Below are 12,902 nucleotides of genomic sequence, written 5' to 3' on the forward strand. Positions count from 1 at the left end.
CCTGATTGGCCAGGGTTGCCCAAAGAGCTGTCGTCGACATTTAAGGGCACCCAATTGATCGAGGGATAGGGCCAAGCAATCCACCGCGACTCTGGGGGTAGGTTCTCAAGGGCAAGGACATTCCTATAGAGGGTCAGCAAGGTCCTTACTCTGCGAATGAGAACCTATGTAAAAGGTTGCAATCCTTCAAAAACGAAAGCGCAACGTTGCTTCCAAATTTCCCAGCATAAAACCGCAAACACTTCCCTCTCTTCGCGCAGTACGACCATGGCCATGCTCCAGAAGTCTGTGGCGTTGTTCCTAGCCTCACATGTGACGCGCATCTGTTTTTGTTGAGTGGTTTATAAGTGTGAGAACTCATACACCCATTGCCTTCAGGTTTTTTGTGAAAGATGTGGTGTTTGATCCATTTGTGATTTGCTCTCTTTAGCTCAATGTAGAGTTTTATTCCCAAATTTTAAATCATCTCCCCTTCTTTGGCCCAACAAAAAGCTCATGTTGATGGCTTACCTACTTCCAAACCTAGTTGCAACCTTGCAAGGAAGAGCTTCAAACAGCCATTGTGGAGGCAATTTATAGTGAAGATGTCTTAATATCATCCTTTTGTTGTTATAGATTGTTGTGACCTTTTCCTTCATTTTGATTTTGGTTATCACTCTTTTTTTCATAGGAGTGACATTAGTTGTGTAGATTTTTTGGCTAAGGGGCTCTCAACTATTCTAATTTTATTTGGGTGGAGGAGATCCCCAAAGTATTTTTTTAATTATTTCCTTGATTGTGATGTAATGGTCTTTGTTCCTTTCTTCATCTAGATTAATGAGGTTCCCTTTAAAATTAAAAAAAATTTCATGGTGGGACTATAAAGGTATCCAGGATGTGTTGGGAAGGGGGAAGGTTTTCTGCAAAACCAGTTCAATTAATACATACATCATGCTTAACAAATTACACAAGTCAGGAACTGCATAGGCTACTAGTCTGATTCCAGTCAAAGAGAAATCCTCCCAGGTGATCTTTTTAAGCCTGCAGTGAAACAGCACCTAGTCAGCCATCAGCAAATACTTCACAAACAACAAATATGGAAAAGAGATGAGCTCAAAGGAAATGTAGTTCAGGAAATTTTCGGGTTAATGAATGAAAGGCTCAGTTAGGTGTGTCAAAATAAAGGAGGGGGAAGCATGTGTTTTGGGGCAGAGCAACAGAGTGTGAACAGTTTTAACCTCAGAGTGCACTTTCCTGACACCCCCTGCCAACTAGCTAGAGAGAAAGACAAGTGATTTCAGTTGCTACCAGACAAGCCCCAAGAACCTCCCTCTACCCGATAGTCTTTTCCATGTACTGTGCCAACCCAGCATGATCAGTGAACATAGAAAAAAAGTTGAATAATGTGACTTTGAACAGTGGGAGAGGAAAAAAAATGGTTAAAAAACAAAGTCCTTTCCTTTCCATTACTGCCAGATTGATATTGTTAAGATTGAAAATTTGTCACGTATCACGTACTTTCATGATTAGTTACCACAAAGTTGGGAGTTTGAAGTTTAAATAAGGAAATGAACATTAAGCTTAATCATCATTTCATGAGGATGAGGTTTAGTCAAACCTGTGTCAAAAGAAAGTATTGAATAATTAGACATGGCAACAAGTGGGTCGGGGTGAGTTTAGCTTTCTCCATCCCCGTATCCGCAAAGAGCGAGATGAAACATAACAAATTTGAGAAATACAGGATGAAAATATACATGTTTTCCATCTTCTTAAATATAAGACTATGTTCTTATTAATAAAATTCGTAATGATGTCAGTTAATATATTAATTTTAAAAAAGTTTATACAATTTCATTTATCATCAATTAATGTATTGAGTAGCAGAGTCTTATATTAAGGTACAACACATGCATTTCTAAGATAAATTTTGTGGTACTCTTAATTTTTTTTTGGGTGTGGTACTCGTATTAAGTAATTTAATAGATTATTATCATGTTATTCAAAGTAAATACTACATATTTAGATTTTACTTTACTTATCAATTAACTTCATCTCATAAAATTCATTTTTTAATGAAAAATGAATGAGTGGTGGAAACGAATGATGATGATGGTGATGCGCGTAAAATAATTATGGTTGTTGGATGAACAAAGTTCAGAAAACAAAACTCGCAAATCTCACGTTCCTAAGAATGGAACGATGCATTACTACAATAGAACAAAATTAAAATTTTAACCGGTACATAAGTCTTTATTACCGAACCAACTCATTTCGGATACCACGCCTTAATCTGCTTTAAATACCACAGCAAGCACCTTCTGTAAAATCTTATAGTTATGAACCAACGAAGTATTATTTATCTACCATATATTGTATTTAAATTAGGTAACTACTAAGTTGAAGCGGATTTGAGGTTGGGTTCGGAGTGAGTATAAACTTTGAACTAGTGTCTAGATTGGTTTAATAACCTGGTTATAAAAACACTGGAATTTTAAAGTGTGCTATAGGTTCAAGTTTGAATATGAACCTCATACTCTGGAGTATTTTTACCATGAATTGCTAGTTGAGTTGCTTAAACACTATTCTAGTGCGTTCAAGCTGTCACACGAGATTTAAGCAACTCATAAGTTATTTATGTAGATTTCGCTAAAATCACAGTTTCTTATTTTACTGTTGGTTGGGCACACTATAATAGAGATAATAAAGTGGTGACTCAAAGAAGTCACACATTGCCTAGATTAGCAAGTGCACAAGTGCATATATAATAAAGAACACACACTTATTGCCTTAAACCTAAGGTTTTGGAGCCGGGATCCTCTCAAGTGTAAAAAAATTTGAGAGTGTCAAGTTTTACCATCTCACCATTAATTTAAGTGTAGATAATAAATGAAAAATAAAATAAAATAAAATTAATGGTGAGATGATGAAACTTGACACTCTCAAGTTTTTTTACACATGAGAGGATCCAAGTGTGTGATTCTATAGGATTTCTAACACACTATATCTCATCATATCTTTATATTATTTTAAGATCATGACACTATTCAATATCATTAATGAAAAAGAAAATATAACTTTTTAGTTAAAAAAAACGTAGAAAGAATAATCAACAAAAACTATCACGTAATATTAGTCTAACGATTACTTAAATGATGCTTAGGCACTCCAACTAAGTTAAGCAACCTATGTTGGAAAGGTTCTAAGAAATCGTAAATGTCCAAAGATGTAAAGGATTATCATGACGTTACGGAATAAGACTTTAGAAGCCAATTGACTGTCACGCCATTTCTACAGAAGAGGTGCTCAAGAGGGAGAAGATGTAAAAGGAGAAAACACCAATCCGTACCCAAATAAAGAGGGGTTCAGCTTTAGCCATGAGTCCATGACCTCCATATCTATGAATGAGATAATGCCACGCATGCTTAAGCCAAAAAAGATTAAAAAACAACACGTACGAGACTTTCTCATATTCAAAAGTTACTTAGCATTAGGGGTGTTTATAACCGAACCAATCCAAACAAAATCGATAAACCGATTCAAAAAAACCGGAATCCAATCAAACCAAAAACCGAACGGACTGAAAATTGAAAAAACCGAAATTATTTATTGGATCGGATCGGATTTTGAATTTGATTTCCAAAACCGAACCACTCCAATCCAAACCGAACATTCACAAATATGTATAATTTTAGTTATACATATATCATTCCATTTACACTTACATAGTACATATTTATTGTATATATATTGATTATATCACAAATGCTTATTTATAAAATTACGTTTAATAAAAACAGTTCAGCAATTATTTGAACTATATACATGCATCAAAGTAAACAATTATAATCATAATTTAAAAATATGTTAGACTATGTTATAATTTATGAATGTTATATTAATGTTATAAGTTATGTATCGTTGTATTTATCATATATTATATATTTTTAAAATTTATACAACACAATTTTTAAGTACAAAAAAGTGAAACAAAAACCGAACAATCCAATCCAATCCAAACCGCTATAAATTAGATCGGATTAGTTCGAATTTGAATTTAGTAAAACATTCATTGGATGACAAAATCATAAAACCTATGAGATCGAATCGGATGATTTTTCTCCTCAAAATCGATCCAATCCAATCCGCGAACACCCTACTTAGCATTACCCTTACCCCTCAGATATTGCAAAAGAGATTGATATCATATCATATCATATTCATATAACCAATATTGCTCGGCAACTTACACTTCACAATTCACATAATCGGATGATGGCACTGTTTTCCATGAAGTATTGATGATGTGGAGACAGCAAAAGCAAAGGTGCATGGACTAACATGCAATATTTGAATTTAATTTTTCTTTCTTCTCTCTTCTTCCCTTGTACATTTGTTTATGGATTTCTGCAAAGATGTCAGAAACAACAAAGGCATCAGCAGCAGCAGACTAAAAAACAGAAGCAACAGAGGTGCAGTCATTATAAGAGCAGCAGACTCACTCACTCACCCATCCAGCACATAGAAAAATTAAGTGAGCAGGTGGCAGAAAGCAAGCAAGGAGGAGCATCATCATAGCCATTAGTATTATCCATGCACAGTAGAAGCATCTACAAAACCATTTAAGCAAAACACAAACACCTCCTCACCTTCACTCTTGAACCCAAAAAATAAAACCTTCAAAAAACTATCAGAGAAAGAACCCTTTTGTCTCAAAATGATGAGTACTGCTAGTGCAAGAAATAGGTCCCCTTTCACACCAACTCAGTGGCAAGAACTTGAACAACAAGCTCTTGTTTTTAAATACATGGTTACAGGAACACCAATCCCACCAGATCTCATCTTCTCCATTAAAAGAAGTCTAGACTCTTCAGTATCTTCAAGACTCTTCCCACATCATCCCAGTAAGTGTCTTATTACCATAATAATTTATTAGATTCGGTGTCTGTCGTTTCGATTCGTGTATAAAAATAAAGTATATATTAGTTGTTATCATTATTATTTTATATATATATATAAAGTTCTTTATTTCTGTTGTGGGACAAAATAAAATTTAGAGCCTGGTTTGTTGTCATAAACTGTTGTGGGTGCAGTTGGGTGGGGATGTTTTGAAATGGGTTTTGGCAGAAAAGTAGACCCAGAGCCAGGAAGGTGCAGAAGAACAGATGGCAAGAAATGGAGATGCTCAAAGGAAGCATATGCAGACTCCAAGTACTGCGAAAGACACATGCACAGAGGCAGAAACCGTTCAAGAAAGCCTGTGGAAGTTTCTTCAACACCTTTAACAACCACCACCGCCACAAACACACCATCTTATACTAATAGAAACCTTTCCCTCAGCAACAACAACAACATGACTTCACCATCTTCTTTCCCTTTCTCTCCACTGCCCTCATCTATTGAGTCCCAGAACTTTTCCCAGTCTTACCAAAACCCTTCTCTAAACCCCTTCTTTTACTCCCAATCAGCTTCTTCTAGAACCCCTGATTCTGATTTTTCAACTCAAGATGCCACTACCCACCAGCTGTTTATGGATTCTGCCTCTTATTCTCAAGATGAAAAGGATTTTAGGTGAGTACACAATCAAGAGAAGCTCATTTAAAAATAACTGACAAGTTAAAATCATGATTTATAGAACAAATAAAAAATACAGTAAAGCTAGAATCATTGTGGACAAAAACAAAAGCTAATTAAATTTGCTCTAGCTTGTTAACCATGATTTTGGCTTCACTATTTAAAAATGGAATAGCTTTTTTACTTTTTTGTTCTCTGACTTATTGCTGTGTTTTGTTCTATTTGATTATTGCTATCAGGAATGTTCATGGAATGAGGGAGGGTGTGGATGAGAGAGCTTTCTTCCCAGAAGCTTCAGGGTCTGCTGCTAGTGCTAGGAGCTACCCTGACTCATATCAGCAACTATCAATGGGTTCCTATAAGTCTTATTCAAACTCCCAGTTTCAGAATATCAATGATAACCCAAGACAAGAGGAGCAGCACTTGTTTGTTTTGGGTACTGACTTCAAATCAACAAGACAAAGTAAAGAGATCAAAGAAAATGAGACAACAACACAGAAACCCCTTCACCACTTCTTTGAAGATTGGCCACCAAAGAACACTGATTCCTGGCTAGACCTTTCTTCCAACTCCAGAATCCCAACAGGTGATGATTCTGCATACCTTTATTATTAATATTCCACTTCTTGCTTTTGTTTATTTATTTATTATATTCTGCTTTAACCTGTGCAGATGAATAAGGATTGTTAATTATGAGCTGGTGGATACTGCCAAGGGAGTCTTATTGCTGAAGATCAGTGTTGTGTGGCTGGGGTGATTTTTCTTTTGCAAAAGGTGTGATCTTATTGTGTTAAATGGGGGACCACACTAGGATTTGCGTCTGCTTTTATTGATATTTTATTTTATATGCTTCTTTCTTCCCCTTGAAGAAAAGTTAAAAAACATGTCTCAGATTTTCACACTTAAGTTTGTTTGACTGGAAAGCATGTTAAGTTGCTCTGGGGAAGAGTGGGAATTGAGTTTGGTGCCCCACCCCTTAGGCTTTGCATCCCACTTTATTAAATACGGAATTTAAAGTTCCGTATCAATACAGAAAATAAAATTCCGTATCTGTTTTAGTATATAATGAGTGGTTGAAAATGTGACACGCATGCTTAAATACAGTACGGAATTTTAAGTTCTGTATTCAATAGGGAGAATACGGAATTTTAAATTCCGTATTTGATAAAGTGGGGTGCCAAGCCCCATAGGTGGGGTGCCAAACCCAACTCCCGTTGCTCTGCAGTCTGCTTTTTAATGGGTGGTAGTAGGCAAGGACAATTCAAATTAAGCTCTGTTGCTTGTGCTTGTTCTGAACCTGTGTTGTGCATGGACCCAGCAGAGAACATGTGCAATGAATGTTGGCATATATTGCCACTATGAAGAAGTTGCATTTTTTCCTTTTCATATTTTCTAAAGGGTATTCAAAAATCCTCTCTATCTCATCCAAAATTCCCATTGAAAGGTTTCAAACTTTGCATCAGCAGCCTATTATTCATTCATTGAAAATTTTGAGTTTGCTATGCTTCATTGCCATGAGTGAGTAGCAATCAACTTGGGTAACTGGATAAGCTCTAAACCAATCTGTCTTTCACAACCTGGATTTTCTGAAAATTTGTTTCAAAACCACGATAAAGATAAAATCATGATGAATAAAAGTAAAAGATAAAAGAAGTTGTTTCTATTCATTATTATTTTGTCTTCATGTATTGTTCGAACGAGTCTCCAAAAAATGCACTTAAGCGTCATGTTCCTGCTTTCTATTAGTTTGATCAGTACACAATACAACCTACATAGTAAACCATGTGCAATCTTGGAGTTCGAAGTTTTACAGCTACATGTGTCTTTCTCATCAAACCTCTTTCTTCCTCATCTCTTATCGTCCTCTCTTATTCTTCCACCACCTTTACATTTTGAAGAGGTGTCAAGATGTTTTTTAGCGAAGAATAAAGTCACAGCAGAAGGTACCATGGGCTAGTGGTACTCCTTAACACTTATCTGGAATTCTTATCCCTCTCATTTTAGATTCACCTCTGCCTTAAAATATATAAACATATTTGACCAAAAAAATATATATATATAAACATATATGAGAAATATAATGAGTAATGAGTGGAAAAAATAACATAAGAAAAGTAAGATGTAGATCAACTAAAAAAAATGTTAATGTGGATCTCCACTAGCTGTGAATCCACTTTTAAGCACCCAAGTAGTAAAAGGTGCGAGTGCTCCTGAATAACAATGACCACAAAGCGATTACAAAGCAATCTGCAATAAAAAAGAACCAAATATTGTTGGAACGAGAGCAGTGGCAACACAAAAATGTCGGCATACATGAATAAGGCGAGGAGAAGGGTAGCTTACAGACGTTAGCAGCATTGACAGTGAAATGGGGATGATATGGGCGCTGGGACCACATGAGCTGCCGGCGGCAGAACCTGGAGGCCGCGAGGAGAGGTGGGAGCATGGCAGGGAGATGGGTGTAGGGGAGGCTCGACGTCGGGGCATCAAAGGGAGAGATGGGGACGACAATGGAGAGGCAGGGTGAGGGTTTGAGTGTTTGAGGGTGTGAGGGTTTTGAGCGAGTTTTTAAGGATGATCCAGCGAAGAAACTATTGGAAGTCAGTGTTGGCCATAGTGAGTCTAAGAGATAAGTTAGATCCACATCACAGTAGCATCGGTCATAACTTCGGTGATTGTATCATCAGCCATGTACCGCCGCTAAAGGACTGTAGACGAGCGTAGATTTGATTGATAATTTTAGCATCAGACGCTATCCTTAAATGAAATAAAACAAAGCGTTTTGTCGGTTTTCTAAAGAGCGAAAATTGGCGTTGGAGTTGGGGTTGGTGCTAATTTTTTCCTCTAAAACATTCCATTTTTATAGTGAACAAGCTTTTATCACATAAAAATATTTTGAAAAACTCATTGAAACAAACTCAAAATAAGTTAAATTTATTGACCTATGCCATATCATATTAATTGATAGTTTTCTTTTTATTGAGCTCTTTCCCTTATTTTATTTTATCTTGGGACCTGAGGCATTTGGGCTTTTATGCCACTTGTTGGACTTAATATGTTTTAGTGAAGATTTTGACCACAAAAAAAAGTTTCAATGAAGATTGAATAATAATTAGGTGCTTTTTCTATTCAAATCATTTAACTATATTAATAGTCCCTGAATGATAGCTCAAGTGATAAGAGCGGGTGAATATATGAGTTGGGAGAAGGAGGTCCAGGGATAAACCCTAAAGGGTTGTAGTTTATCTTTCCGATGTAAAACAAACAATAGTTCTAAGACATTTGAACCAAAAACACTCAACACTATGACACTTATTATCTCTTCCAATTATCCAATTTCGGACTTAGTTTCAACACTATCTTTACTCATTTTCCGAATCACAAAATCACTACCCAAAAGCCAATCCCACAACATATCTAAGCCCATTTTGAACCCTCTCCCATTTTTTATCTTGTCAACCTAGCCACAACGCACAGTGCTGAGGCCTTACCCTACCATTGAACTCTTTAACCCGCTAAGCTCATCCCAATCTACTCAAAGACCCACGAGAAAGATATCGAGAGAGGGAGGAGCAAGCAGAGAGATCAAGAGAAAGAGAGTCACCCCCATTCCCAGACATGCAACACCACCATGGAGCCCCTTTTCTCCTATCTCACTCTACTCCTAGGTTAACCAATGATATTTAAGATAAGCGAACTAGAAATTTCATATTTTATCACATATCTTAAATATCATTGGTCCACCTAGAACTAGGGTGATTTAACTCAAACTTTGACTAAAGTCATTTAGACAACTCCAATTCCATAATGCAAAATCAAATTCCTTTAAAATGAACCACACGCTTAAACAAGATAACTCTATGCAGAACAAAAGAAAAGAAAAAAGATAACTCTCACCAATATACAGAATGTTACTATCAAATTCAAAAAGATAACTCTCACCAATATACAGAATGTTACTATCAAATTCCACATAGGAAGCAAGTAGATACACAGAAACTGATAATGTGCATTTTACCCTTTTGTAAATGCTCCATATTTCCAGGAACAAAGTTGATTTCTGAAGATGTGAAGGAAATAGGAGGAAAATCAATAAACAGAACACTACCAAATTCATTCAGTTTCTTAAGGAAACTAGTATGTAGTAATGCACATTTGAGTCATTCTTTGATAGGCCTCTGCTACCATTCTTCAATCTTTTTAACCTTCTTTTGATAAAATTCTTCGACATTAAAATTAAATAAATTGATGGAAATAAACAAATAAACTGTTAGGACTCCATTGCAAGGTATGGGACTTGAGTCCCACATTGGAAGTATGGGATTCTAATGTGGGGTTTATAAGGCCTTGGGCTCTCCAACTACAACAGCTAGCTTTTGTGGTGTGGTTCTCCCAAGGTTCTTATCAATGGTATCAGAGCCTTCCACCATGTCTCTGAGCTGCAAACGAGCGGCGCAGGTGGTGACGCCGGCATTGCAGTGTTCACCCGGGACTAGTCAAGGGGCTAGTGCACAGCCAGCCCGCGTGGGCGCCGGGGCTGCGGAGCGTGGTGGGATGTTAGGACCCCATTGCAAGGTATGGGACTTGAGTCCCACATTGGAAGTATGAGATTCTAATGTGGGGTTTATAAGGCCTTGGGCTCTCCAACTACAACAGCTAGCTTTTGTGGTGTGGTTCTCCCAAGGTTCTTATCATAAACCCGTCTAGAAACACCATCCTACACATACACGTTAGAAAATCATGGTGAGATTTCCACCAAATTAAGGCTGATTTTCATCCCCTTCACGGGCATTCTCAGATAGTTCACTCTTTCTAGATATCAATCCATAAATCATCCCTGTGATCTATCACTCAAGAAAGCAATGTGTGCTAAACATTAGAAAACCAATCCTAATTCGAAGCTAAACAGAACAGTTGAAATGCAAGACAAAAGAACTCTAAACACAAGGACAGAGCTGCAATTGAAGAATCGAAATAAATGGACAGAAACAGAACAGGTTCTTCACTTCACATCAATAAGTCAAAAGAATACAAGATGTTATCATTGTTAACCTTAAAATATACCACCTACATTGAACATGTTAGAGTAAAATTAAAAGGAAAAAGAAAGAAAACAATGAAGTACAGAGTGATATATCCTTTCTCTTGTCATCATCATAAGCCAATCTCATGGAACTAAATGGAATTGTGGTAAACATTGAAACGCGAAAGAAACACCAACAACTATCAATACTTGAATACCAATTTACAGAGTGATGCCAAAGGCCTATAAGGGCATCAATGCACAGTTAATGTTCCAATGATTCCCACAAATTCACAACATTTCCATGCTTGCTTTCTCATGCTACCAATATTATGCCCCTTTCCCCAACCAAAACTATAACGTGTTTCAGCAAAGAATTCCAACCGAAAAAAGGCAAAAAGAGAAAGAATTAATCATGAACAATTCTCGTATCTGTCATTAGCCTTCAAAAGCTGCCTTCTCTTGTGCACCAAGAATCCAACCATGAAAACCTGCATGATCGCCGCGATGCCCACGAACAGAAGCCCAACCTTCTTCCCGGCGTTCATCCGGTGGGGTGGAGGAGGAGGAGGCGGTGAACGATGGTGGTGGCGGTGGCGGTTGCGGCGATGGTGAGGCGGCGGCGGCGGCGGCGATCGGGAACCATCTGCAGGAGGAGGTTGTGTTAGTGGCGGCGGTGGAGGCGGAGGAAGCAGCGGCGGCGGCGGTGCTGTTAATATAAACTCAAATGAATCAGCACCATCCTGAATCTGGGATTGAGCAACAATCGCGAAGAAGGTGATTGAGATGGCGAAAATCACGAAACCCAGTGGTGAATCCATGGAAAATTGATGAGAGGGTTTGGAGAAATCAGGGGATTTCTCCGCATCTACTGCAACCCCCTTGCGAGGAATCGAAGGGGGATCGATTTGTTGCAGATTGGTGTGAGAACGAAGGTAGCCACCCCTCTACCTAGGGTTTTGGGCAAAACGCGAGAAATGGGGGTCGTTTTGGGGTGTGATTTGTTTTGCCACCTTGTTCTCAGAAATGGAAAAGGGGGTTGGCAATGGAGTTTGCAGAGAGAGATGGGGGTAAACGCGGGGTTCAACGGTTGGCCTAATTTAGACGAGTAATGACCTTGCAACAACATGGAATCTTCCTACCTGTCATCACTCTCTAAGATTGATTGATTTTTTAGTATTTGGTAAGTTTCTTCCATTTTCAAACAAATTGAGAAATAATAGGGTTTAATGGTTTAAATGAATGTGAGATAGGAAAATAATGTTCACATCTCATCTCATGTGATATCATTATTATGTTAACATTTATCTTTAACTTTTGCTTTATAAGAGCAACAATCTGTCAACGAGTAGATAGTTGAATTTCTTAAGCATTTAAATCACGGTTCGATTTTTGAGCGGGTGTTTATTTTGAAACAAATTGAGAAGCATTTGTTGTGAAAGACATACTCTTAATGTGATATTCAAGTCTCAAATGATTAATTTCATAGTTGTCGACTGTGTGATATTTGCGAAAAAAAAAACTTTTTTCTTTTATAAATATTTATACAATCTCACCTAACTGATGTGGATGAAGTTATTAATAGAAAAAAAAAAAAACTAACCATGATATGAGGAGATTCATTCTACTATGTAGGTATCATTTGATATTTGATTTTTGAGAGAGAGGATATGTTTTACCATTTTTTTTTATGTATGATACTCGCTTTTGGAACGGTTTAAAATAGTTACAAAATGGAAAGTTATTAAAAGAAGAGATCTCTTAAAAAAATTATAGAACATGTTTTATTAAAAGTTAAAACTGCCACAGAGATATTTGTTGCATGTTTTTTGGCATTATTTATTGAACAATTCCTAAATCATAGTGGATTATTTGAACAAAATGTTTGGTTTAAATGAGGATTTAAGAGGGGGTTGATTTTAACGGATATGAGAGGAATGCGTGGGAGGAGATAGGGAGAAATAACTCTCCTTTTTTTTTTGAAACAAAATAACTCTCCTTGTTTGGTTTACAAGGTAATAGAAGATATTTTAAAATTAATTTTCTTTTATATTTTTTAAGGTTAAATAGAGGTTCATTAATTCAAAGCAAAGGAATGTACATTAGAGAATAGAGAGCAACAAAGTATGTGGAAAAATCTTCAACTCAAACTTGAAAAAAAGAATGAGAAGTCTTTCTATCCATAAAATTTGTTGCAATGCCTTTGGACATGAACGAGTTGACAAGATGGAAAATTGAAAGACGAGCTAATACAGTCCTAGATCAAAAGATAGACAATAAGTTGGGTTGTTTAATCATGCCTTCCGAGCATTGTGCAACATGCCTTCCA

The 12,902-nt window shown here is 36.9% G+C and overlaps 2 protein-coding genes across 2 annotated transcripts; one reads left to right on the plus strand and one right to left on the minus strand.

Annotated features, from left to right (window-relative positions):
* The first annotated feature begins 4,371 nt into the window (after window positions 1-4,371).
* LOC130746465 (growth-regulating factor 5-like) lies at window positions 4,372-6,451 on the plus strand. Its single transcript, XM_057599093.1, has 4 exons — window positions 4,372-4,880; window positions 5,070-5,547; window positions 5,790-6,136; window positions 6,223-6,451. Exons 1-4 carry the CDS (start codon window positions 4,694-4,696, stop codon window positions 6,228-6,230), a joined length of 1,020 nt encoding a protein of 339 aa, XP_057455076.1. The 5' UTR covers window positions 4,372-4,693; the 3' UTR covers window positions 6,231-6,451.
* Window positions 6,452-10,529: 4,078 nt separating this feature from the next.
* LOC130746466 (protein TRACHEARY ELEMENT DIFFERENTIATION-RELATED 7A-like) lies at window positions 10,530-11,774 on the minus strand. Its single transcript, XM_057599094.1, has one exon. The coding sequence runs from the start codon at window positions 11,392-11,394 to the stop codon at window positions 10,987-10,989; it is 408 nt and encodes a 135-aa protein (XP_057455077.1). The 5' UTR covers window positions 11,395-11,774; the 3' UTR covers window positions 10,530-10,986.
* Between the last annotated feature and the right edge of the window lie 1,128 nt (window positions 11,775-12,902).

This window comes from Lotus japonicus, chromosome 3 (genome assembly GCF_012489685.1).
Source record: "Lotus japonicus ecotype B-129 chromosome 3, LjGifu_v1.2".
Classification (NCBI taxonomy): domain Eukaryota; kingdom Viridiplantae; phylum Streptophyta; class Magnoliopsida; order Fabales; family Fabaceae; genus Lotus; species Lotus japonicus.

Excerpts from the sequence above, each read along its gene's own strand:
- LOC130746465 (XM_057599093.1), top strand. The coding sequence starts at position 4,694 with ATGATGAGTACTGCTAGTGCAAGAAATAGGTCCCCTTTCACACCAACT. Across the intron at positions 4,881-5,069 it reads ACTCTTCCCACATCATCCCA|TTGGGTGGGGATGTTTTGAA; the intron begins GTAAGTGTCTTA and ends TTGTGGGTGCAG. Across the intron at positions 5,548-5,789 it reads CAAGATGAAAAGGATTTTAG|GAATGTTCATGGAATGAGGG; the intron begins GTGAGTACACAA and ends TATTGCTATCAG.
- LOC130746466 (XM_057599094.1), bottom strand. The coding sequence starts at position 11,394 with ATGGATTCACCACTGGGTTTCGTGATTTTCGCCATCTCAATCACCTTC.